Source organism: Apis cerana, linkage group LG11 (genome assembly GCF_029169275.1).
Source record: "Apis cerana isolate GH-2021 linkage group LG11, AcerK_1.0, whole genome shotgun sequence".
Taxonomy (NCBI): Eukaryota; Metazoa; Arthropoda; class Insecta; order Hymenoptera; family Apidae; genus Apis; species Apis cerana.
Genome location: NC_083862.1, coordinates 8,564,293 through 8,591,017, shown reverse-complemented (window position 1 = coordinate 8,591,017; position 26,725 = coordinate 8,564,293). Strand labels below are relative to the sequence as shown.

Here is a 26,725-nt window from a genome sequence, read left to right as displayed (position 1 = left end):
TTCACTTATCATCCTTCGTTATTATTATTTTTATCCTCTAAACAATAAAACCACCATATAAAATTCAAGCTTCTGCTATTTACTTACGAAATGAGTGAATAATTCACCAACATTTAAATCGCTAAAAACTATATATCAAGAAGAAATATAAATCATCTGTCACATCCCACAATTGTTAACTGGACACAGAAAACAAGAATTAGAAAATAAAAAGAAAATTTTTGCTCGATTTCTTAGCCGCGTCGATTATCGCTTATCGTATCACGAAACATCAATCATAACCGCGTACGCAATGATAAGGTAATTATTCACTAGTAATAGCGAATAGTATATTACATATATAAGTAAATATGTAATAAGTATACAGCCGGCCGTGAAAGATAGAATGAGAGCGCTTCTATGTCAGAGAGCTTCGGCTGTGTCCTTAAGTAGCGACGCGATTATCGAGCGATACGACTCGGCGACTAAATATTCGAGGGCTGTATGTAGTGAGGGAAGAAGAGTGGGGCGCGACGCTGAGTGGCACGGCCCTGACGCCGGGTCCCGTAGCGGTGGGCATGCCTGCGGAAGATGGAAGGCGCACGAACCGAATGGTGTAGTTGCCTTTAACCGGCCTTAATGTGAAGATCGGATCGCCGCCGATCAGCGTACGCGTGCACAAGAACGAGAGTTAGAGCCACCGGCTTATCGTACGGATCGCGCCGAGAATGAAATTCTCTCTTTGCCTGGTAGAATATAGCAGCAGAAGTAGTAGTAGCAGTATCTCGTCGTACGACAGTCTCGACAATAAAAGAAAACGGCTGGAACGTTTATGGCCAAACGGCAGTAGTACCGGCGGCTGTTTCGCCTGAACGGATTTATTCTTCGTGCACGCATTTTCCACGCGTTTATCTGGACGGTGAAACGGAAAGAGGCTGCGCCGTTTTTCTTTATTTTTTTTCTTTCATTTCGGTTTTTGCTCAGTGCCGCGTAACATCTCGTCTTCGCGTGGCTTGTCCTCTTATTCGAGACTAGCCAATCTCGGAATCTATAGACACGCCTTGCAGAAGAAAAAGAGGCGGGACGCGCCTTAATTCGTTCTATTGGTTTCGTTTCTAGCGCGAGATTCGAACTCGCGCCAAAGTGTGTTCCACAGTGGATACTATTTCTCTTTCGGGTTACAACGCTAAGTGGCCGACAGGTGAGTACAGTGCAAATATTTCCTTCTATTTCCTATTCAGTCATTTTCTTCTTCGGTGAATTTTAATATCGGATTTTAATCGGATTCCAAGTGATAATTCACGTAATCATGGATAATTTTCAAATTAGACGGTAGATTTCATAGATTGCGTTAATTTCTTTTCCAATTTTGACAGTTCCACGCGAAGCCATAAACTCGTAACCGGTTCGAGCCGGAATTTCAGCGAGAAACGGGATCGTTCGCAAGATTATCTCTGATATACTAGCAAATATAGAGATAAACTCGATTTTTAAAATATTATATAAAATGTGTATAAAATATTCTACTTGGCGTGTTTTCGAAATTTTATCTAATACTTTTTACAATTCGTCGAGAATTTTGAGTATAAATATCGATGAAACAGTTTGTTTCGTGAAAAGAGAAATTCTCTGAACATTTTGTATTAACTTATGAATTTCTACTTTGGCAGTTAGCCGGTTCGTTTGAATTTATCTCTGTCATCTATAAATAGTATTCGAAATACGTATTCGATTCGTAATATCTATCATATATGTCCGTGCTTTTTTGTTTAGTTTTACCGCCAAAATTCATGATATAATTTTCGCGCGCATTTTCAATTTTGTTAATTAACTTTCAATAATTGAAGCATCATCTAAAATTTAATTATTAAATCCAAAATTAAAACTAATCTCGAAATTGATATTTGATTTTTTTTCTCGTATGTGCGTAAGTCATTAAAATCCCAAGATTTCAATATTAGATACAAATATTTCATGTAATTAATTTAAAAATTAAAAATTTTCAATATTTTCTATAAATTTTTTTCGTTATATTTTTTAATTTTTTTTTAAATATTCTATTGATTTTCAATATTTGACATTTCGAAAATATTTTCTCTCTAGATTTCAAATTCTATATATTCCATATAATTCGAAAATAGTGCATATATCTTATCGAAACAGTTGTGATATGACATTTCGGAAATTGTTTTATACGAATATGATTATACGAGATTTTATTAATATGGTCAAATAGCATCTCATCAGAATCGATATATGTGAAAATATGTCGGAGATAGGCACGCTAACCGATATGTTGCACTTTCTATCGCAACGTCATGCAACACGTTTGCAGCACGCGCGCGTATGCGTCTAGTTTTCAAGAATTTGTATATAGGATATACTTCCGTATGGATACAATACAAATGGAGGAAGGAAGATCGTTTTTCATTTCGCTTTTGCCGGTGTCCTACGTCCTTTCGGCCCGAAGAAAGCTATCGTTAATTAGAGTGCGGTAGGAAAGCTGTCAGCTCGTTACACGCTTGAACGATAATGTTCGAGACACACACATACATGCATATACCCGCCACCTATATCTAAAGCTGCTGCCGTTGGACCGGTTTCGCTCGGCGCGTGTAGGCAGAAAAGTTCGATCCATCGATCGACGCTCTTGTGGCCATGGAATGTGCTTAATACACATATATGAACGTACGTGTAATACATGTACATATAGATTTTCGAAAGTCCTGTCTAAACGAAAGCAGTTATCCGGTTTATCGGTCTTTTTTCTTCCCGAAAAAAAAGCAATTTTTCGCTTTCTATCTTCTTTTTCCCTCTTTCGTTCAATTCAATCTCGCATATGAATTTAATAAATTACATATTTCTGTTTCATATATATATATGTACATATTTATATATCACAATAACCTTTCTCGTGCATCGATTAAATAAAATTGAATTTTTAAAACTGATAAGAAATGTTGCCATGCGATTTTTGTGAAAGTGTGATCTATTAATAACGAACTCACGATGCAAGTGATTGTATCTATTATATAACTAGGGAGAAAGAAGATCTACCTGTTGGTAACGAGACTCGGCAGAAATACAACAATTTGACGGAATTCGCGCAAGAAATTATATTACCGACATTTTTTCCCAAAACACTTGGGGCGCTCTGTATATTTTGTTACCTCTGTCTGTTTACCTGTTCGTTGAGGAACACTTTTTTCGCGCATGTTTGGTCGACGCTTCGAGAACGGTTTAAACGAAAGTTTATCCCGCTTCTTTTCTTCTTTTCTCCTCTTTTTTTTTCTTCTTTTCTTTTCCCTCGTTTTTCTCTCTCACGACGAGAGTACCACGAGAAAGGTTTATACACACGCTGATGCTTTCTTTTGCTCCCAAGGCCGTTCTAGGAAGGTGATTTCCCCTACCGACCGTCTTTTGTTCGATTCAGCGGGTAAAGTAGGGACAAGGAAGAACGACGGATAATGTGTCATTGTTTTTCAACGGTGTGCGTTTTTCACGGGCGACCGAGTCACAAAGACCACCGGTCTCTATCTCTCTTTTTCTCTCATGATACTTCTGCACCTTTCACTTTTTTTCCCTCCTTGTTGCTTATTTTTTGGTCCTCCTCGCGGCGGTTTTCGATAAGAATCTCACGTGGAACAGACTCGTTTAACCGTCAAACGTCTTTGTCCGAACGCTTGTCAAAATATTAACACCAATATATAGTTTGGCTTTTCGGCGAAATCGTTCTCTTGTTTGTTCTTCGCATAAATATCCCGCAGAATCATCTTTTTTACCGATCAGATGAGAAACAGATATACTGAATTTCGACGCGTGCGTTTTTTGTTTTGTTTTTTTTTTTTGTTTTAATTCCACCATCTTAACATTGTTATAATATTTAATCCTATGGTAGATTATAATAAAGAAATATGTAATTGGAACATAAAATTCTTAATAAAGGGAAAATTTTTGTTGTTTAATTACAATGACAGTTCTTCAAACATCATTCTTCATCGCTTTCATATTAAAATAACTGACTTTTGAATTAATGTATTAAACTTCATGGATTGGAATAAAATAGAATAGCGCTAAATAATACCGATATTTAAATATAGGCAATTCTTTTAGATTTCAATTAATCTATTTATCTTGTTTTTATTCTTTATCTTTAAATTATAAATAGATTATAAATAGATATATATATTACTTCCTTAATAATCTGAAATAATTTTATTTTTATATTTTGTTACTTTAAAATTGTTTTTATCTATGTATATTTTTGCATATTGTCATAAATGTATATATATTCGCAGTTTAGTAATAAATCACGTTTGTCAAAAAAAATAAACGAAATAAGATTTTCTATTAACTAAGACAGTTATTAACATTTTTGTTGTAATAACATTTTGTAGGATATATCGCATATCACCAATTTAATTATATTTTCAATATTATGAATATTATTTTAAAATTTCTCGTTCTTCGATGTTTTCTAAATATTTTTTTTTAATTTTTATTTGTGTAAGAATTAATTATGTTATTGTGTAATTAAGTTTTTTAAGAATTAAAAATTATATGTGGATTTTCTATTAATATTCTATTCTAAATTGACCTTTCTAACCTCACAATGTTTAATGTATTCATAATGATAGTTCTTTTTATGTGTCATAATCATATAACTATTTTTCATTACATTACTAAATATTAAAGAATATATTAAACGTTTATATTTCCTTGAGATGACTTGTGATTTTTTATGATAATCATTGTAAAAAAACTTTTTTCTTCTCTTCAAATATACATCGAAGTGCGCATGCGTGCTTTTCTCGCGAAAGCGAGTGTCGTAACAATCGACGTTATGTAACGATTAATTGTCACGCGGAGAACGATCAGTACGGGAATAAGATAACGACTGGCAAAAGCGCGCGCATTTACTTGTCATCATTGAGGTGGGCCTAATCGAGCGGATATAATGTTTAGGTTAGGCCATTGACAATAAATGGCAGAGTTGATTGCTCTGTCGGTGTTGTAGATTCGCGAAACCGATATAGCCGACGAATTTCATTGGAATTCTCTTGTGAGTCATTCGAGAGCCGCCCATATAGCGTCATACCATTTGACTTTTCGTTGTGTATAACCATAATCATTTGAGAGCTCTCTCGACATTCATCTTATGTTCTTTGATGGAACATTTAAACGATCACATTTGCAATGAGTGATCGCGTAGATTTATATCGAATCTCGCTGTGTACTATGCAACGTGTTAACGTATGCCAAACGATGTCATCCCGCGAAAAAATTAACTTTTCTTCGTATCGTAAATCTCACACAATTATTCTTAATATATATATATATTGTTCTTGCATTACGATGGTTAGCTCGAATATATATACTCTGTGCACTGCTTATATGAGATCGTGCAACACCTGGTGATTAAATCATACCATGTACTATTGTCAGTTTTGTGTTGCGAAGAAAGATGTGTATAACGGTTTCTCGAGCAGGGAGGGAAAAAGTTACGTTCTTTAGGGACATTTCGTGAGGTGGGTCGTGATTTATTCGAAGGTTAACAAATTCGATTCGTACCGGTTCTTTTCTTTTACTTTCAGTTCCCACGTGTAAAGGCGGCTTATCACAACCGGTATAAGTTTTGCTTTCATTTCGTAGGTGTCAAGACATCTCTATAAAAATTCTCTTCTTATAATGAACTCTAACAAGAAGTCTATATTTTTACAATTTTATCAATGCGTATAATTTATTTATGATTATTTTTCTAAGCTTTGTATTTATAAACTTTCAATTACAATATTTTTCTATATATATATATATATAAAATTTCATAAAATTAGTTCTTTATTAATAATTATTTTTTATCTATCTATGAAAGATAACGATAGCATTAAAAATGCAGGATTATCACTATCGATTCTTTTTTCTTTAATCATTAATATTTAGTTTGTGTCGTGTGATTAAGTGACATTTTTTACCGATATGCGGATAACGTGCAAATTGATACGTCGCAAGAGAAGGTCGACTATTTACGTACGAATGCATACATGTAAACGAGTTCCGACCTCTGTTCATATTTTCATAGCGTTAACTGTATTCGTTTCGGTGATTCGCGTGATAATGCGCGTTGACATTACGACACGCGATGCAATACCGAATAGTCATTACATTGCACTAGAAGCAACATGTTATAACAATAAAAGAAATAAATTTCCTTAGATAGATGATCGATCGAATGACATTAAAAACATCGCGCAAATAAAAAGTCCCTCATACTTTCCATTTCCCTTGTTCGGTTAAAAATAACAGTTTTCATTTTCTCATTTTACTACCCGGTATAATATCTAAAGTACTTTTATAAGCACAAAAATATAGCCAGGTTGTAAAATAAATTATCGACATAAGTAGTGATTTATGTTTCAGGATTCCGAAAAATGATCCGCTTATAGATCGCCCATATAATAACAAAGAAAATGATTTACGATATTTAGGAAAATAATGCAAATAGTATTTAACGGTTGTAACAAATTGAAAATGTATAAGTATAAAATATATAATAGAGAATTGAGTTTAAATATTTTTTAACACAAAGAAAAAATTTAATTTTAAATCGGAGGATAATTTGAATATCAGTATATCAATTAAAATTATTGGTTATTTACGAGAAATAAAAAAGATAATAAATTCGTTATATATATTTCAGGCGAAATGCCGGTGCCAGTTTGGGATTGCTCTGATCTAGGCCTGTTGGACGAGCCTTTGGCTACCACGACAGTGGTATCCGACGACATATGGAAGAAATTCGATTTTGACTTCCCGCTGGACCGATTGGACGCCGTCCATACGGATGTGTATCACGAGCTCTCTACCTTCGATGATGGCGTTCTACCAGATTTGCTCTACGACAAAATGAGCTGCCTTTCGTCACGAAAGATACGCCATCATGATTGCATGTGGGCTGGGCTGTGCATCAGTAAAGAGCATAACAGGACGTTGCCCGCGAAGAAAAACTCACAGATGCAGAAAAAGGTGCCAGCTGGTCGTAGTGTATTGATATCGCGGGCAGGTGTAGCTCATATAGGAAATTCTTTGGTCAATCAGCAACAGTGCCGTACAAGAAATCTGGAGAGTGATGGAGATTCAACTAGACCGGAAACACCAAGCTCGAGCTCCGACACGGAGACAGAGGACGAGGGCCCGTTCTTCAGACACGATCAGATCAATATACACGAGAAATTGTCCGAGTGCATGTCAGACGCGGTTACCAAGGCTGTTCCAGTGAGCGAGGTCACTGGCCAGCTGGTCAGGTTCCATGACAGGAGGAAAGAGGAGGAGGAAAATCAGTGTCAAGTGCATAGAGAGACCAATATCAGGAACACTCTAAGCGATCATTGCTATCATCTGAATCAGCCTATCGGGAAGAACCTGGAACATCTTGGTGTACAGACACCTTCTGATTCCGGTGAGTCATGAATTTCCCTTTTCTCATTTTGCTCTCGATCATGTTACTTCTGTTGATATTTCTGCTGTGTCATCGCATTCTATTCTATCTCTGATATTTAGTATGCTAAATGTATATCTAGCATATTAAATATATATATATATGTATGTATATATAGCATAATACTTTTTTGTTTTGATATTAATTATCGATTATTTGCACGTTTAATTAGTTTAATATTCGTGATGTGACATTGAATTATAGCCGGAGACTGCTAATATATTCGTCTATTTTACTACTGAAAATTCGACTTTAGATCATAAGATTTATTTTCACCACACCAGGATTGACAGTAATATAAGGTGATTTTTTTTCTTGAGTGATAGGTTTTTAAAAAAATGGAGAAAGATCTTTTATTTTTCATACATGTACAGTTTGAAGAAATTTTTAAAATTTGTCATGGTTTTCGATTTCTTCGTTTTTCTTTTATTTTTATATTTTGGTGACATTGAATAATATTGTGTTGTAGATTATAAAATTCGTCTCAGTAACTGCTTTACGTTATAATACAAAACATATTACAATTCTCAATTCAAGAATATTCATGTTCGTTCATCTTTATTTGAAAACCATGGAATATTCTAAAATGTTAAGATTTTAAAAATCTATTCAAATTACAATAGTCTATGAAAGTTTTCTATCTTTCTTTTCTTACAAACCTATTACTTACGAGAAACATGCTAAGATTTAATAGTGCTTCTAAAAATACTAAAGCAGATCGTTATAGCTCCATAAATATTCGTAAAATTTATATTATTAAAAAATTTATAATTTCAACGATTGAAAAAATAATACTGTTCATTTTTTTTTATCATTTCACTTCACATACATCATTATCATCTCACTTTCGTAGGTCAATACGCGGTTTCACATATGAAATTTAAGTAGTGCAAATATACCGCTTATTCCCTTGCTCGGAGGTATAACGTTTTATCTTAGCCATCCGCCAAAGGATCAACGAGTTTATTCATCTTGTTCTTTTGTACCCTTTTAAACGGAGGCAAGGCAAGGTCGAACCTAAGAAGGATCCTCCTCTTAATCGAGTGCAATTGACGGTACAACACTCTTCTCTCGGGGAGAGTGCAGTTCGCCGAATTCGGTTACCCGCATGAGTATGCTAATCACGCGTTTGGTTATTCGTCATTCGTCGTGGCAGCGTCGTGAATGCGACACAATCGAGAAAAGAAACTCGTTTTAGACCCAAGTTCGATGGTCGTTACGCTAACGTCCTCTCGACAACCTTCTTTCTTCGTTGTTCTATTCTTCGATGGGAAAGGGAAAGAACAAAGATAAAAAAGAAAAAGAAAGAGATAGGAGAGAAAGAAACTCGTGAGAATTTTCGATTCTGCCTATAGGCTGTTTCTTTTTCGAAAAACCTGAACACACAGTTATGCATCACAAGATATACACAATATATCGTTTCGTGTTTGTACAAATAATTTGATCCACGTTAAGTGTGCACGATGATGTACGAATTTTTCACATTTCCTTCTCTCTTTTTTTTTTATTCTCTCGTTTTCGCTTACCGTATGTATATGTATTGGTGCATAGAAGGACAAAGGGTTAGGCGCGAGTCTTTTGTTCCACGATGCAAGTGATATTTTCGCAAAGTAATCAGTGGTCGGTGTGCCGAACAGAGACGTTTTTGTTCGCAATGGTGTGATTTTTCAGAGGCAACACGCCTATGTCAAATTTCTCGGTTTCTTCGAGGAGAGAGATTTACAATGTATGAAGCGGTCGAAGAGTCGATAAAGAGAGAGAACAGTTCAAAGGCCCTCCTTTCGCGTGTGCGCGCGATCTCGTTATCAGAATACTATAACGCGAGTTGCCACAGCTTTCGTGAATATTTTACAACGGTATTTCCTTAGATGCTTATCGTCGTGCCTCGAGACGAGATATTCCGTTCGTTTTAGTTTAATAACGGCGAAGGTTATACGTTAACCTATACATTAATATATATATAGTCATTGGAAACGTAAATGTAATTTAATTGCTGTATACGCGACATTTGTTCGCTTTCAGTGACGAGGATGATTGCTATCGGGGAAGGAAGGGAGAAATGTTTGATGTTTTATCTTTATCTCTGTTGCGTCGATGTCATTGAAAAATCTTTTACATAGAATACGTGTTAAAGGTGGATTTTCTTTTGTAAAAATACTCACGAAGAATTTATCTTACGTTGCATCGATATTGTTGAAAAATATTTTGTGCAAGATAGGTGTTAAAGGATTAAGGATTAAAATAAGAAGTAAACTTTAAGTTTAAAATTTTTGTATATATTCAATTTGCATATGTAATATTTGATAATATTGTAGTATTAACGAGACAAATCTATTATAACCTATTAAAATTAATTAGATGACTTATTATAGTCCATTATCTGATATAAATATGTATATCTAATACTTTTACGTAATCATCTTAAATAACATGATTACGCAGCTGCTGATTAAATATCTAAATATTAACTATGTACATACAATAATTTTACGTACTGTACATTTCATTAATTTCACATACGTTTCTTTAGAATTTTAAAAATTCCCTACCTTATCTTTTATCACTTAAAGTATTGTGTCAATTTTACACAAAGTATTCATATACGAATATTCAGTATTAACATTAAAAATAAACGGTGTATACATATTTATATCAATAAGTATTTAATATTTGTTCCAAGTTGCAATCATTGTTCGTATCGATAACTTCATGCATATCTAAATGTGCGAAAGCTTGTCGCATAGAACGTTAAAATATCGTCAAAAAAACATTAAAAGAACAAACGTGCGATTACACATAATGAATCTGTGTTATTTATATACTAATATAGTGATATAGCGAGGTTGTAAATTCAATTAGTAATCAGAATAAGTCATTTTTTTATTGCATGGATATTTAAATATATCATTAATTGAATTTATAGTGTTAAAATAGTGAAATAAATCGATATTTTTAGGTAATTTCTTTATTTATTCTTTTACAGGCAAACATTTTTTAATGTCATATATATGGTGCAAAAAAGAAGGGGAAAAACTGAATAAGTTCTTAGTAAACGTACAATTGTATAAAGTAGTTATATATATATAATGGAAGTTTTGAAGGAAGAGGAAGATTTACGAAAAAAATCATTGTTTTTGTTTTCAAAGAAGAATAATCTAGTAATACTATCTAGTTCGTCCATAATTATTCGGTATGGGCAGTATAAAGAAGTTGTTTACTATAGATACTCGATGATTTAATTTACGACCTCACTATATTTTGGCTTATATTGTATACAAATACACGGATCGTTTGAAAAGTTCTTGAAGTAGAAATAAATATTATTTCTATTTTTGTTTTTCAATATTATCTTTAAATCTCAATACACTTCGTTATTCCATGTTACGAAATCATTCTAAAGCCGTTAAAATCTGCAAAATATCCATCAATGGCTTCTTTTCTTGGCTGAGGAATTTCATAATTAAATATCAATTATTACGATAAGAAATGATTTTTTTTGGTAAATATATATTTTTAACGCGTAAAAAATAATTTGATGAATTATACAATTATATATTATATATTTTATTATATTATACGACAAATGCATATTTTTATTAAATTATGAACTTCCAGCATTTTATTATAATTTATATTTTCTTCTGAAAACTTTTTTGATCCACGACATAAAATATATGTATCTTGAAAGCTGGCACTATGCTGGCACTGCGCATCCAGATTCGCGCAGAAAGATGTGCGCGCGCAGAAAATGGAGACGCGTCCTGCGAATTCCTCGAGTGGTCATTTGGGTTGTTCGGTATAACGCCTCGTAATTAGATTTCCAGTGGTCAGTTTTCAAGACTCGTCACCTACAACTTCGTGAAGACATCGTTCTGTGCAATGTTCGATAGTGATTGTGAGAGAAAGCAAGAAAGTTCTAAAGAGAAAAAGGGATGAACATACGATTTGGCGCGACTCACATAATTCGCTCAGGCCACGTAGTATGGTCTCGTCTAAGATAGGTGGGGAGACAGTGCCGTTTACCATCTGAAAATATGTTGCACCACATGTCGACATCTTAACATTGTTTTATAGGTACTGAGAATACACGCACACGATGCTGTACAATGATATTCGAACATGGCCGTTGCGCGCGTGTAACGTGGCTGGTATGATAGGAGAGCATGACGAGGAAAGAGTCGCCTAACGACCGCGCAGCTTTGCCCGCACATAGTTGCATGCCGCCTGTATTCGTGTGCACGTGTGCAGCGACACTTAATGCGCGCGCACGTGACCTGACACTTAGTCGGCGCGCACAGTCTTTTCTTCCGATTACACGTCAAATTGAACCCCGGCATTGCACATCAGGCTGTACATAGTATGTATATTAGTATTTTCTATTTTTCTACGTCATGCTTACGATGCACTCGATACAATATGACATTTCGAACATGCTTTCAGCGAGTTCTCTTAATCTTCGATGTCGATGTTTCACGATATTGATTTTGATGAATTAGAGGTTATGTTTGACGAAGTGAAAAAAATATGTTACAATCGTTTTTTTTTACCTGATCCTTACAAAAAATAGTTAGAAATATAGGTAGAAAAAGCTTTTTATAATGTACTGAACAAAAGAAATAAATTTTGAATAGAATATAAATATTTCTATTTATTCGGGATTTATATTTAAATATATGTTAATCGAATAACGGATTGAATAAATATAATCGATAAATTGTTTTGATCGATCGCGAAAAGCTTTCAATCATTCAATTGGAATCGAAATGATTCGCGTCGCGATACGTTAACGATCACGGATGTGATTCGACGGTATCGATCGAACTGGGAGACCAGGATAATTGACTGTAACGTTTGATCGACGCGATTGAATTTTCTGAGTGGGTGAAGAGAACGGGAGAGGAGAATGCGCAGACGGCGAAACGGTGAGAGAATTCTTGAGCGTATACGAACGTCGACCTCTTATAAAAGCTATACGCCGTTTCCTGATCGGGACCGTTTAATGGATCAAGAAGACAGCACCGTGCGACCGGACACACCGCAGATTCGGCCTTCGTGTAGTCGTGTCACCGTTCGTAATTGGTAATTGCCAGGGCCACGACTTGCAAATGGCTACTTTTGACCGCGGCCAGACAGGTCAGTGAAACGAAGAGAAACCGGTGCACGACCATGAACAAGCGATGTGACCTCGTTAAATGTATTAATGATTATTTAACATTGCTTTCGGAAGATCTTAACAATCATTTTTGTTTGATTTGCAGAATAAAAGAAAAAAGAAAAAAAGGAGATCTTTGATGTGATAATGAGTCAGAATAAAGATGAAATTAATAAATGAAAAATTCTAATATCAACTAAGATACGTATTTTGGAAGGAGGATTTGGAAAATATATACGTACATATAATCAACTCTCAGCTTTTTATATAATTCCTGATTATGAGATTTGGCCTCATTTTGGACAAGAAACCACCCGTTTTTGATATCTGGGACCTCTGTACCGTTACCTCTTATGTAATCTGATTTATTCAAGAGTTTCAAATTGATTCAAGAGTTCATAGGATTATTTTTTCACCCTTAAAATCAAAAGCAACCGATAATCTATTTTTTTTTCTTTCTTTCAGACTGCTTTTAATAGTTGAGATATAATAAAGGTTTATCATTTATTCTAGTAGTTTCCAATTCTCTCATTTATCCAAAGAAACGTTTCTACTTGAAAAGAACAGAATAGCCGGTATTACGGAAGATTTCATTTGACCGCGCATGCTTTAAATTGAGCAATTCTTGAAAGAGAGACAAGGTAAAAGTCAGGGTTGCTATATACCGAAGAGGCATGACGAGGAACAACGCATGCGCATCTTTTTCATACGAGCAATGCGTCGCGGACTAGGGGGCTTGCGCCACGCTGCGTGACGTCTGCGGTATCTAACCGGTCATTTACTGCCGGCTAGCTTTTACATCCAGCCTTACCCATCTAACAACGTTTGTAGTCTCTCGATCGATTACACCTTTTATCTTCTGTCGTATTAAACGATAAAGGCGAAGTGTATCGACAAAAAAAAAGTAGAAATGAATAGGAAAATTCGAACGAGCAAGATCGATAGCGAGAAAACGAGACGTTCGAGTCTTATCGCGTCGCATTTTACAATGATGCATTCGTGGATGCGCGGGTCGTATTTGCAGGTGCATACTCGATGGAGCAGGATCATTCGAGCATGCGCAGTTAATCGCGCGGGAACTCGAAGGTCACGCGGTACCAAGTGACGTCAATCGATAGCCGGCCGGCCGGTCGACTCGCTGCTTGCGGTCAAGCGTGGGACCCCGCCGCGGCGGTTTAAATGGTCGCCGGAATGCGGTTAAGCCTTTTTGCCATTCGCGCCGCAGTCGCGCGGCGAGGGATAACTCCAGTGGCGTGTTACGCGATCGCAGTGCCCCTTTGGCATTTCTACTTTTCAGTTCAATTGCTTTTTCGTGTACTCGAGGATGTGCAATTAGTATTAATACACATATATAGTGGTCTTTATGACGACGATAACCGTACTAATAGTATATCGCATCAAAAAAATACAAGTTTTAGTTAGTTTTTTTTTTAGATGTAATTATGTTAGATTTAGTTTTTTGGAAAATTCTTTAAGTTAATTTGTAATTTATAAAATCTTGATATTCGTTGGGTACAAAAGAAGCTTGTTGATAAGCGGTCGATTTCTAATTCTTTAAACAAAATTATCAAATTGTCAATGTATTTGTAAACGTTAATTTCATTTGAACGCGAAGATTTAGTTTTATTGCTACCAAGAAATCATGCTAACTACGAGCTTACGCGTTCTTCCGCATGCTTCGTTGTTAGCGTGTATTTCGCGTCATAAAGTATCGCGTTAGAAATATCAATATTTGCATAATGCATACGCAAAGAATAGTTCAAGTTTTCGCTGCAATTTCTTCGTTAAATTGATGATTTTCACACACGCGCGTCAATGTGACAACGATAATGAACTTATTTTTTTCCTCGTACACGTTTGATCGAACAATGTTATCGCAAGTGTGTACGCGTTACGTGCGGCGCCAATTACAGCTGTTTAGCGCCATTAATTATGTAAATGCTAAGTACCGATAAGTACCGCGTAAACTCCAACTGCATAAAAAATCGGATAAGAAAAGGAAAATTCTCGTTACGGAAAGATTTATAATGGAATTCCTTGAAAATTACCTTATAGATTCTGATGGAATCAGATCCAAAGGATTAATCATCCGGTAAATTAATTTTCTCGAGACATTATTCACAGTCGATTCTTGGAAGCTATTTCATTGCTACGAATCGTGTATTTACCAGAATCATTGATTGATTGATCTATCATGTCTATTAAAAATCATCTCTATAATATTACATTGAACGAAGGTTGCTTGACTAAGTCTTTTTATACGCTATAAACGATGGAAAATAAAATACACGATTATAATATTTTTCTTTTCATTTACGATTCGGCTCGATTTTATAATTGACCCCCTATGGTCAGAAGTTTCTCTAAGGTGTCGTAAAATTTGCATACTATTTGAAATTTTAGCATACTAGATAGTAGTAACTAAATTACTAAAATACTAAATTTTTGCATACTAGATAAAATTTCAAATTTATCGTAATCTGCATAAAAGAAAAAATTTCGATATTTTTTTGCTTCTCTCTTTTTTCTTTTATTTCGAAATATACGTATCTAATTTCATCGACCAAGATTTCAAATTTTTAATCCGAATAAAAAGAAGAGCTTACAGAAGATACTTTTTTGACCAAAATTCTCTCTTCTTTTTTTTTTTTATTTCATATCTGTCATCGATATGACTCTCTTCTCGTAGAAAGGGTTACCGTGTACTCTATCCGAATCCTCTCGAGTTTCTTCATTGTGTAACGAGGTGTCAAGGCATATTGGTACGATCCTGTGATCCTCGAGACACATTCAACGAAGATCCCGGCTCCCCTTACGTCTAGATTTTCCTTTTTCTCTCTTTTTTTTCGTGGTATTCGTACGCCACCCCTCTCAGTCTCTTCTTTTTCCATCGGCAGTGACGAACCTGGTGTGAACTTGGTTCCGTTTCTCATGCAAATTCCCCGGTTAAAGGTTCTTGGAAAATTGTGTATGCCGCGATGGAACGCGAAGATCGACTCTATCTAACGCCTCATAAAAATGTACGGATTGTCGTCGGTTATCGCAGGCCTCTTCGATGGGGCTCGCTCGATTCTGGAATTCAGTGGGTGCAGCGTGCGTGCAATGAAGGATGGGACGCGTGTACTCTCGTCCAAGTTTTCGATTTCAACGAATCGGCGAAAGCAGCGAAGCGGTTCGAAGAAAGTCTGTGGCACGCGGCCATCGCGAAATTCGCGGTATCATTTTCACTTTGGGGCCATTTTTCTTCACGCTCTGATTCGATTCGAGCTAGTTACGGAGTCGGGGTCTTTCATCAGAAGGAAAGTGCTTGGTCATGCCCATTACACAAGCGTTAATCTATACGTACATTTATCTTAGCGCTGTTTGCACCGATTTTAGCTACGTAACGAAAATAGAAAAGAAACGCGACCAATATGGCCATGAATCCCTGTTATTAAAATAAAATACGACTCCGACCGAGATATACTTTATGTTCTGATAGTACTGAAATGCGGTTTCATCGTGAACGCGTAACGGTCCTTGCGGTTTTTGCAAAACAATTCAGTTTCGCTTTGTGTTAGCTTTGTATGCAGGTGAATTTGGCAAACGTTTTCTTTCCTATTTTCTTATTATATTCGATTTGATTTGACGCAATATCCTTTCTCTCTTTTTCGATGTCCCATGTATAATTACAACTTTCCCTCGAGAAATCAAGTAGGCGCCTATTTTTGCACAGGAACTCTTTACACTCTGTGTTCTACGTATAAGTGCATCTCCGGCGTGTGACGTAATTCATTCATTCACTCATTCATTCATTCATTCATTCATTAAGTTCGGGCCGCGTGGGAGAGGCCGGTGCTCTGATAAGTATCGTAGCAAATGCATTAGGTCACTCTTAGGACTTTTACTTTTATCGCTAATTTCTATTGTTTTGAGATTTAAAAAAGAAAAGTTGACCTCTAGCAGTTTGCACGTAAATTTATTTTATATTTTTAATTCGTGAAAGATTGGATTTATTTTTGAAATTTATCGATTGGAAGATTATAATGTTTAAAATAAAGCTTAAAGTATTTTCGTGCTTTAAATTTAATTTGTTTAACGAGAGGATTTGATTGGATTAAAATTGCAAACAATATGATTTATTATTGATTAAGATACTCACGTTTTAAATTTGAAGTATATATTCATATTTAGAAAATTATCGAAGTTTTATTTAAAACGAAATTACCTTTATTAAACCATTAAATCGAATTATTATTTATAATTTCTGATGTGAAATAAGGAAGTATATTAATACCTTCCATCATTTTTCTTCTATATCAAATGTCTGGTCGACGAACCAGGATGCCCTGGACCTCTCCTGTAACAAGAATTAGGAGGTCGGTCGCCGAAATGTCAGACGAGTAAAACCTGATTCGGGAATGCCGATCGGCATCAGCGGCGATCACAGAGATCCTTTTTTTTTTCTTTTTGCCATTTTTTTCCCCCTCCACTCCTCCATAACGTATCCTATACGTATAATATAACCTCTATATCGGAATTCTCTCTTTGAATAAATTGCAAATTTCAAATTCCATCAGGCTCTCCTTGATATTATATACACGTGTCCCGATAAGAGAGCGACCGATTTCTCCACAAAGTTCTCAGATAAGAGATGTAAAATGACCTAACCAGTCGGTCGATATCGCGCGCGAACCGGAAAAAAAAGCGCAGAGAGAAAGAATCGGGAGTAAATATCTCGTTGTCCAATTAAAAATTCGAAATTGGCCGGAACGTGACGAGGGAAAGAGAGAAGAAAGACAATATATCGGCCGGTTCACAACGCTCTCTTTCACGTTCCTCCCGCGCACCCCGACATCGCGGCACTCCTTCCTCTCTCCACTCGATCGGTGCGGCAGCTCACCGACAGTTCTCTCCTTTCTTATTGCATTTCTCGTACTCCTGAGGCGGCATGCCAGCCTGCTCTCTCGAGCCGATCGAACGAGAAAAAGAAAAGGAGGGAGAAAGAAAGAGAGAGAGCCTTTCGAAGAGAAACACTGATCCAGAAAAAGAAAGAGATACATCGGACAGAGAAAGAGGGAACGAAGAAAAAGAAGAGGGAGAAGTGAACGGAAAGAAACGGTGGAAGGAAAGAGACGGCCAGACTGGCATTTTCTGTGAGTCAATCGACCAAGGAAAGAGAAGAGACGATGGAGATGAGGTGATACCTCTTTTCCGCATCTTCCCCTTTTCTCTCGCGTGTGTCATATATAAGGATAGAAAAGCGCCATCGGTGATACGTCAATAATAACGAAGATCGTCTCTCGTATAATACATACTATATATATATATATACAGTAACTGTGCGAACATCGATGTGCATCCCGTTTCGTGGGCGGATCTCGTCGAGTGGGCAGGGCTTTAATGGTGTCTGGTCACCGGGTCGTTTCCTGGCTACTATCCTCCAGATACGTCTGCCGTATTTCGTATCTCGCGTAGGTTGTTATCCAAGGTAGTATCTCGCGGTATACTTCCCAAGTGCATTCGTACATTGAACGCGACACGCGGGGTGGATATGTATATACATATACGCGCATACACACACACATGCATAAAAGCCGGTGAGACCTCGTAATTGGACTTGGCCGTCGGGATATGGTAACGCGTGTTATGGTTTGTGATTTTTCTGAACGAGGCACGTACATTCTCTCCTGCTACTTCGTTATTCCTTTTTGGCCGGGTTGCTACAATTGGAATAGAAAAATCAAAATCGCCAAGATCATCCTTCTTCCCTTAACCGATTACCCAGGTGAAACAAGAGGTGGTGGCTGGTCGTTAACGTCACGACCTTAAATCAAAGGGGTTGTTGGTATTTAAAGTAAGGAGTCGTCGGTTGGAAGAATTTAACGAGGCAATTAGAAAATTCGTCGAGCACCCGGGAGAAAATCCACGGATCGTTCGACTTCTTGCACGCAACGCGCCGATTTCTGTGTCCCCCGCGAACCGTTTCTCGTGGAACGATGCCCATCGTTGTTACGTTGTGTGTGTGTTTCGTGACTTTCGAGCCGGTACCTCGAGAGAAAGAGAGATAGGAAGACAAAGAGCATTTTACAGGTCGCGAGTCTTGGAGCGCGCTCACTTTCGTAACTGGATTGGATGAGTCGTCGGCTGGTAGTACCGTGGAGGCATCAGCCGCGAGCGCGAGCCTTGGGCACGACGAGATTTATGGCTTCGGCTCATATACGGATATGTGTGTACATCGAGTGACCAGGAAGAGAAACGTGCCGTCACGTTCGCATATGTGGCTCCGCTTAAAGGGATTGTCATCTCGGGATACTTTGAACCGTGGGACTCGTTCGGGCCTAGAGTTCCACGAAAAGTAATTTCATGTCGCGGCCCTCGCTTTTTACTCCACGATATAATTGGAATTCAGTCTGGCTGAGATGTTGGAGGCCAATCGAATACATGGACCCAACCTTCTTTACAGAGAGAAGGATATACACAGATCGCACACGAGAGATCCTTCAAGATTACTTTGAAAATATACGTATAAATATATGTATATGTAACTCTTGGATAACCGGATGTTTGCTCACTTTTGACCTATATGTTAAACGTACGACGAAATAATCTAGAGTTGAATTATTCTAGATAGTTCTAGATTCTATTTTATCATTTTTGATCCACGGTCAGAATGGAACTAACGTTCTACATATTTAAAAGACTACGCGATGTTTTTTAAATGGAACTTGTGTTACGTAATCCGAAAAAAGAAAAAGAAAAAAATTGATGATCCATGAATGACGAATTAGCGCGACATCGGGTCGAAGAGTTGGTCACAGGTCAATTCGCGATGCGGAGCACGCGCATACATTTCTAGCTGAGCTTTGCATATATATATACTCCTCATATCTGACGCTTATCTCCTGTGGAGAGAAGTAACGGGTCATCAGACGGTCGGAGACCTACATATCGTATATAGCCGGATACGCGAAACTCGAGCGCGCGCAGGGGGTATTCCTGGCATTTTCCTCTGCAATCTTTTCCCCTAGCGAGCTTTTGCGTCAATGAGGCAGCCCGGCCAGTCGATATCTCGCGCCGGCTGAATCATGGAACGTGTAATAGCCTTCGATGGTACGGCATTAAACTCTCTCCTCTAACCGTACCACCGATTGCGTGCTGTCTACTTACTTTCCCCCTGGACTATAGCGTGTAATGGAATTTTCACGCCCTTCCCGCGGCGAATGGCCAGATTAGCATTCGCGTTTTATACCTCGAAAGCGTACGTACACAATGGCGTTGTACAATGCTCTCCTCCGCATTCTGTTCCGATTTTTTTTCTTTCAACGCGCCTCTCGGGCGATCGTGATTGTTCGCGTAACGGAACCACCTAACGCCGAGCTAAATTCCATAATTTCTGTACAGACCTCTCTCCGGAGAGCGGTCCAGCTCCCGATCACTTCCCCGCAGACACTTGTCTAATTTATCTACGAACGGGATCAAAGAAATTTCTACACGGTACGTTCACTTCCAAAGCGAGAGCCGAGGCTGTGTTACACAGCCACGGTAACCGGTGTTTCGTACATTGTGTTTTCTCCCGCCTGGAAATATACCACGCGTCTCCTCTCACCGCCCTCTGGAAATATTCGGCTGGCCAGACGAGTGCCGCGCCCTGTGCGAGGCGCACAAATCAAAACGCGTAATCAGCCAAAAGGGATTTGTCCGGGAAAAAATGGCGCTGGACCCTCCATCCGGATACGCTACCATCACCCGGCTCGTGTGAGAGAGAGAGAGAGGAGAGAGAAGGAGCGGAAGATGAAAAGAGAGCAGGAGAGAGAAGACAATATATCCATAGTGCCTAGAGGAGAAAGAAGAGAAAGGAAATTCATCCCCACCCCAGGTTTTTCGAAGCTCGTCCGCAGGCGAGGCGACCGTTCGATATCACGAAAACTCGCTCCCCTCTTCTCGTGTCTCTCCTCTTTCTCTCTCTCTCTCTCTCTTTCTCTCTCGTCTCGCGGTCGCCTATCCCAACGAGAGAGGAGAGCAAGCCCGATCGATTCGCGTCGACGTACTCTACTATGGCCTGCTTACACGGAGAGCACTGACCCCCAAGGTCGCTCTTACGCGGTTGCACGTGCTGCCGCGAATTGACGTTGCCACCCTCCCTCCTCTTCCTCCCCCTCCCTCTCTTCTTCCCCTCCTTATTCCTCCCCGGTCGACTCGATTCGCGCCGCGTATATACCGCCGCCACTTTTCCCCCACCCCTGGTTTTCGCAAAGTAACCGCTTCGAACTTTCTCCTCCCCTTGGACCGCGCGCGTCTAGGGATCCCTAGCGTCGGGCCGCCGACCTCTTCCGCAGCCTCCGCGCGCGCTCTCTCTTTCACGGATGGACAATGTCACATGCGTATAGTACGCGCGCTACGTATGTAGCGTACGTGTTGTTTTCTCAGTTCTTGTACTATTCTCTTTTTCGCCCGATTCACGCCTGTTCCTAATTTGTACCACGGTTTCAGCTAATTTTGGACGTGTTTCGCTCGCCAAGTGGGATAGGTTGGGAGCGGATAGAAGAGATGTTTCGTATGACGTTCGTGCCAGCTATGTGTGTATGCGAGGTAGGTGGTTAAACGACGAGGTGGGTGTATTATGGGGGATTTAGAGAATCGAGAAGATTAATAATTTTTTTTTAGTGAGATGGAGTTGATTATTTGGTGTAGGGATCCGATTTACATTATTCAAACTTGTTTCAAATATGATATTTCATTTAATATTTATGAGTATGTTTTAAATAGATGTTGTTGAGAAATAAAAATTACCTAATTACCATTTCGTAATAAGTTTGTCCTTCGATAGATTAACTTGTTATCACCTAACTAACCAAATATATTTTTAGTACACGTAACCTTGCATTTTAATGTATTGTCTTATTTATAAGAGGATTATACAAAAAAATGTTAAAAATTGTAATAATTTTTTTTTCTTTTTGATAGTTTTTAAGAATTTTTATACTAAAGAGTTAAGTAAGTTTGCTTCCTTCTATTGTAATATAATGTATTATAAATAAGGGATTTATTGCATGCCATTGTGTGTGCACGAATATCATATAGCTCGGTATATTTAAGTTATATAGAAACTGTAATGAATGTATCATAATATTATAATATTCCAAGTGAATAACTTGCGTAATGAAGAAATTCATTAATTTCCAAAAAATTTTATTCAAAATTATCATTTTACTTCTATAACTAGATAACTAACAGTATATTTAATTTAGAAAAGTAAAAATAATATTCTTATTATAAATTTATCACGTCAATTACTCATCGAACGAAAAAGCCACTGATTCGACAACAAAGACGTAACCTTGCATGCCGAGTGTAAATATATCGAGTGGTCGTTTATTCTTTGCTCTACATATTAGAAATATTATTGCAAATATTAGTATAAGACCGTGGATTCAGTCAATTACATATCGATTTCTATTTTTGTTATCGCGCTGATTTTCCTTCGGATATGTATATAAATGAACCGTGTTTAATTAATTATTCGATGACTGGTAGGTTATACGGCGTTAGTGGGACGAAATACGAGACATTTCCTTTCTTTAAAAGAAGAACCACGCCGTATGAAATCATTATCACTAACTTCCGGGCGAATTTTGTATGTTCGACACATTGTTTGAAAAAAAAATTATGTTTGGATATACATCGAAATGGATTTACATTATATTTCATATGAATAGTCGAATACTCCTGTCATTCTTACGATCCAATTGCAACGTGATTGTGACTCTTAACATCCGTTTTTTCAACGTTTGTGTGCCTTTTCCAACAACAAAGACATAGCACGATATTCATATATGAGTAAATTTAAAAATCTAATGGATTTCATTCCTTGACATTTTATAACTTTCAAGTTACAATTTAAATACAATTTAATCGTATATTTTATTTTGCATTTTATATGTTCGATTATACGAAGTAAGATTATGGAAATTGAACTAAAATTATTCATTTTAATTATTTGCAATTTTTCATTTATCAATTCATTAAACTTTATATAGTCATAATTTTTTCTTTTTTTTTCTTTAATAAAATCGTAAACGCATACGAAACTTTTGATTATTCATTTCTTTACTTAATTAACTCATGAAATTCAAATCTCGAAGAAATCGTGCAACTTACGAATTCATGGAATCGCCAGTCATCTATGGCTTCCATGGCGCCACTGGTGATTCTACTTCAGTCATAGATGGCTCCATAGTAGCCAAAAATGTTAGAATCGAGAAACATTATCTAAGGAAAGGAAAAAAAAGGTTAAAATTAAAAAAGAAATACGGAAGAGTGGAAAAGAAGCGGTATGTGAATCGAAGTGAAGCGAAAATAGGTGGCACGTGCGTCGACGACGTTTAAAGCTATTCGAAGGGAAAATAGACGAAATCAAAGGGGAAGTAGTTCTCTCGAGTCCGCGACCCTCGATGTTCCTTCTATAGTTAGTTTAGATGGCTCCTATGGTTATTTTTAGAAATTTTCGCGCCTTTTCGCAGTCGACGACCTGGCGGATCGCCAGTTTCGGGAAGATTCGTGTGTCTGGCCTAACCGGCGCGACGATACACGTGCAAGCGGCATGTATGGTCATGACGGAGGCGGTGGATTGCTTCGTTCGTTGCCTTGCACACACGGATACAAGTGCCACATGTATACGACCTCTCTCGTTTGGCTTCTTCCTCGTTCCTCGAGAGACTCTTTCCGCTTGGCCCCGTTTGAGGCTTTAAATGGAGACGATTTCCAAGCGTTATAATTAATATTTTCGAAGTAGGATGATTTTGATTCGAAGGATTGACATCTTGTTTCGATTAATAATTACAATATCTTATCGATCGTTTCGAGAAGCATGAGGAAATTTTATTATTTTCTCTCTCAAGCCGTCTTTGTTAGGATTCTTTGTTAGGAAATAACTTAAATCTGATTTTGTAATTTCATTTCAAAGTTAAAGAACGAATAGAATAGAATATTTCATTATACATTGAAAGATAAATGCTGGATAGGATATTTTAACACTAATAGTTGTAATATTTGTTCTCGATTCTCGATTAAATTGATACATATATTTGTTTTTTAGATTAATCGGTCATTTGACAATTATATTTTATCGAAATAAATATCAGTGTACGATCGAAGTAAGATAGATAGATTTTTTTCTCGGTTTATACCAGGCTTAATTAAAAGTTCACGCTGCGATTGCAGCGGCCAGGTAAAGTGAAACCGGAAGACGTGTCTGGATGTTTTGCACACTGAGCGTGACGTGTTTCAAGATAGGGATAAGTTAGGAATTTTTGTAATTTAAATCTCCAACGGATTCTATTTTATATAAGGAGACAATAATTCCAGCGGACAATGATTTTGATGGAAAAATCGATTGTGTTTAATTAAACGAATTTAAAACTATCCATTCCTGTGATATTATAAAGTAATACTATGAAAGAAATCGAAGCGTTCATAACGAAAATAATCATTTCTAATTTTCATAGATATAATAATAGATTTAAATTCATCTTACGATATTACACAATTTATTTTTTTAATCTTATATATAATTACAGAAGAATTGTTATCTAAATAATTATATATATCTCTATTAGTTTTAAAAGTAAGGAGATAATAAATAAGATAAATAGGTTGTTTGGTAATCTCCACTCTAATAAATCTATCAAATGGAATTGAAATTTGATAAACGAAATAAGTAAAATAAAATTAAGTAGGAAAATTTAACATAATTAATTCGATCTTATAGATGAGCATTACTTTTTACATTTTTTTTCTTTATTCCTCTTTTAAATTTTAGATTTCAGGTTAAGTTCATTGCATAAAGAATCTCGTAATGCTATATACTTCGTATCTTTATTTCTCTTTGTATTATGCGAATAAAATTACCGGAATTGAAAGACAACTTTTATATGTATAAATCGAGTATATTAATGCATGAAAATGCAGCGATCATAAAGTGAGCGGTTCCACTTTAGGTGAAAGAAAGATACCTCGCTATCCACTTCGCGTTTCGAATCGGCGATGTACATATCTTTATTAACTCTTTGACTCTTAACGCATTTTGACAAATACAGACACGATCGAACTATAGAATATTATTTTAAACATTTATGTCACATTATATGTCATTAGTTACGCATTATTACCTAAAATTTATTGATTATGAAATATTGAAAGTATGTATATCCTTTCTACATCCAACATTTACAGTAAGCCTGAGAATTCTTGGAATAGTTTTCGTATTATCAATTAAAAAAATCTGAAAATCCAATATGGGCCAAGTATCTAAAATTAAAAATATTAAGACACGAGTTAAAAAAATAGGATGTTTTATTAAATTATGATTTATTAGATACTTTGTTTATTCCAAATAATTACAATATTTCCTTCATTTAAAATCTATAAAACGGAATATATTTCATTTTTTTCTTTTTTTTTTAAATGTAATTTATAATTTACGAGTAATTCCATAATTCATCAAAGAGAAAGATCCGCGTTTAACCGAACTCTTCGTTACTCGAGAGCCAAATTATATTCATAAAATGTCGCGAGACACGCTTCACCGTGGGCAATGTCGAGCCGAATTCAATTATATTTATGATCGCCGCCCGATTAATGGTTCGTTTTATGAACGGAGCTGTTGCGGAACGAAATTCATCCGTAAATCGAGCGAACGTAATCGAACCGCTACACAGGAGGAGAGAAAAAGAGGGGAAAAAGAGAGAGGGAAGTACAGTAAGAGAAAGGCTTCCTTGTCGTGAAACGCGCTCGCCGACATTGAGCGATTGTATCCCGAACGTTGTCCTTGAGGAAAGAGTTACGATCCGTATCCGTGGCAGACAGGAATCTGGACCAACCGGATTTCCACTGATTGTACCAGACGCCATGGATGACACAGTTTGTAGAAACGCCCACGGTGTCGTATGTCCCTTCGAACGCCTCCGCACAGGCCACGTGCTTCTAAAAGGATATCATCGTAACCATCGATCGGTCTTTCTTTTTGTTCCTCTTCATCCAGGGATTTCTCAGATCATCGAACGGATAGAATTAGTATGCCCAGGTCTAATTAACGACGTTTTAATTCGGGATATTTTCTTTTTTCGAATGATCCGTATCGATATGATTTCATGATTAAGAATCTTGAGAAATCTTGAAAAATTTTATCGTTTTTTTTTATACTAAATCTTATAACTATTTATTAATGGTTAATCCTGTGCAAAGTATACAATGATATAGTCTCTTTGTTCTGGTTCGTAGCCAAGGGAAACTTTGGAGATAAAACGATATTGATAGCATCCGGTTAGAGTTCAGGGTTGATACGTTAGTTAAGCTCACTCTCACGTTTTTACGCCGCTCTGTGTATACCTGTGGCTCTACGGAGAACCGTGACACGATCTCTTTCCGTTGTCCATGGCCGGCCTTCACCCTGAATATAGAATTGCCGAGGTTAAGACAGTGTCGAGCCTTGTTTCGTCCCGACTAATTAGCGACGTTTCACGGCTGTCCGCAAATGCTAGCAGTTTCTCTAGAGGAGAAAAAAGAAAATAGTTGGAACCACTAGCGTATCTCGAAGCATCTTGGAGGCTCGTGCGGGTGGCAGTGTCCTTCGAGAGAGCGCACTCTGATCGCATCCAAGTTTCGTTCGAGCCAAAGAGTCGTATAATTAATTGTCCCCTTTCGTGCACTAGGCTCTTAAATAATCGGTAAGCGATGTTAAGCGGGTAATTTTATTAACTTCTCGTATTAAAAACTTGCATTAGAGAATATGTTAATTGCTATAATGAAAAATAGTTTCGTATTTTTTTTAATAAATAATAATCGTTTAATAAATAATCGAAGTAGATCGCATCTTTATGGAATTTATATATCTTATTTTGATTCCATTTTTTGAAAAATAAAATGTATCTAATATATACATGGATAGGATTTTTTAAAATTAATAAAAGAAATATTCTTTGAAATTATCATTGAACTCATAAATATTTTAAACGATTACATACACAATCTCGATCTCATCATCACAATCCCCTCCTATATATCGTATCGTACAATTCAAACGATCATTAAAAAAAAATTTTTTTTCCCCCCTTTCAACT

The 26,725-nt window shown here is 36.8% G+C and overlaps 1 protein-coding gene and 1 long non-coding RNA gene across 4 annotated transcripts in view; one reads left to right on the top strand and one right to left on the bottom strand.

The window, feature by feature from the left end:
- The first annotated feature begins 588 nt into the window (after positions 1–588).
- Positions 589–26,725, top strand: part of LOC108002348 (transcriptional regulator Myc-B) — a 39,222-nt gene continuing 13,085 nt past the window's right edge. Inside the window, exons 1-3 of one of the 2 annotated variants that reach the window (XM_017063980.3) lie at positions 589–1,180; positions 6,677–7,435; positions 21,099–21,197. In XM_017063980.3, the coding sequence (XP_016919469.1) occupies positions 6,682–7,435; positions 21,099–21,197 (853 nt within the window). In that variant the 5' untranslated portion in view covers positions 589–1,180; positions 6,677–6,681. The remainder of the gene's footprint in view (positions 1,181–6,676; positions 7,436–21,098; positions 21,198–26,725) is intronic. The other variant, XM_017063982.3, reaches the window with a different exon arrangement.
- Positions 11,015–12,297, bottom strand: LOC133666953 (uncharacterized). Of its 2 annotated transcripts, none has more exons than XR_009831868.1 (2): positions 11,417–12,297; positions 11,015–11,328 (listed from the first exon to the last, which is right to left on the bottom strand). It is a non-coding gene; the product is annotated as an uncharacterized LOC133666953 (long non-coding RNA). The 2 variants fall into 2 exon arrangements; XR_009831867.1 differs by having other exon boundaries at positions 11,015–11,346; positions 11,417–12,031.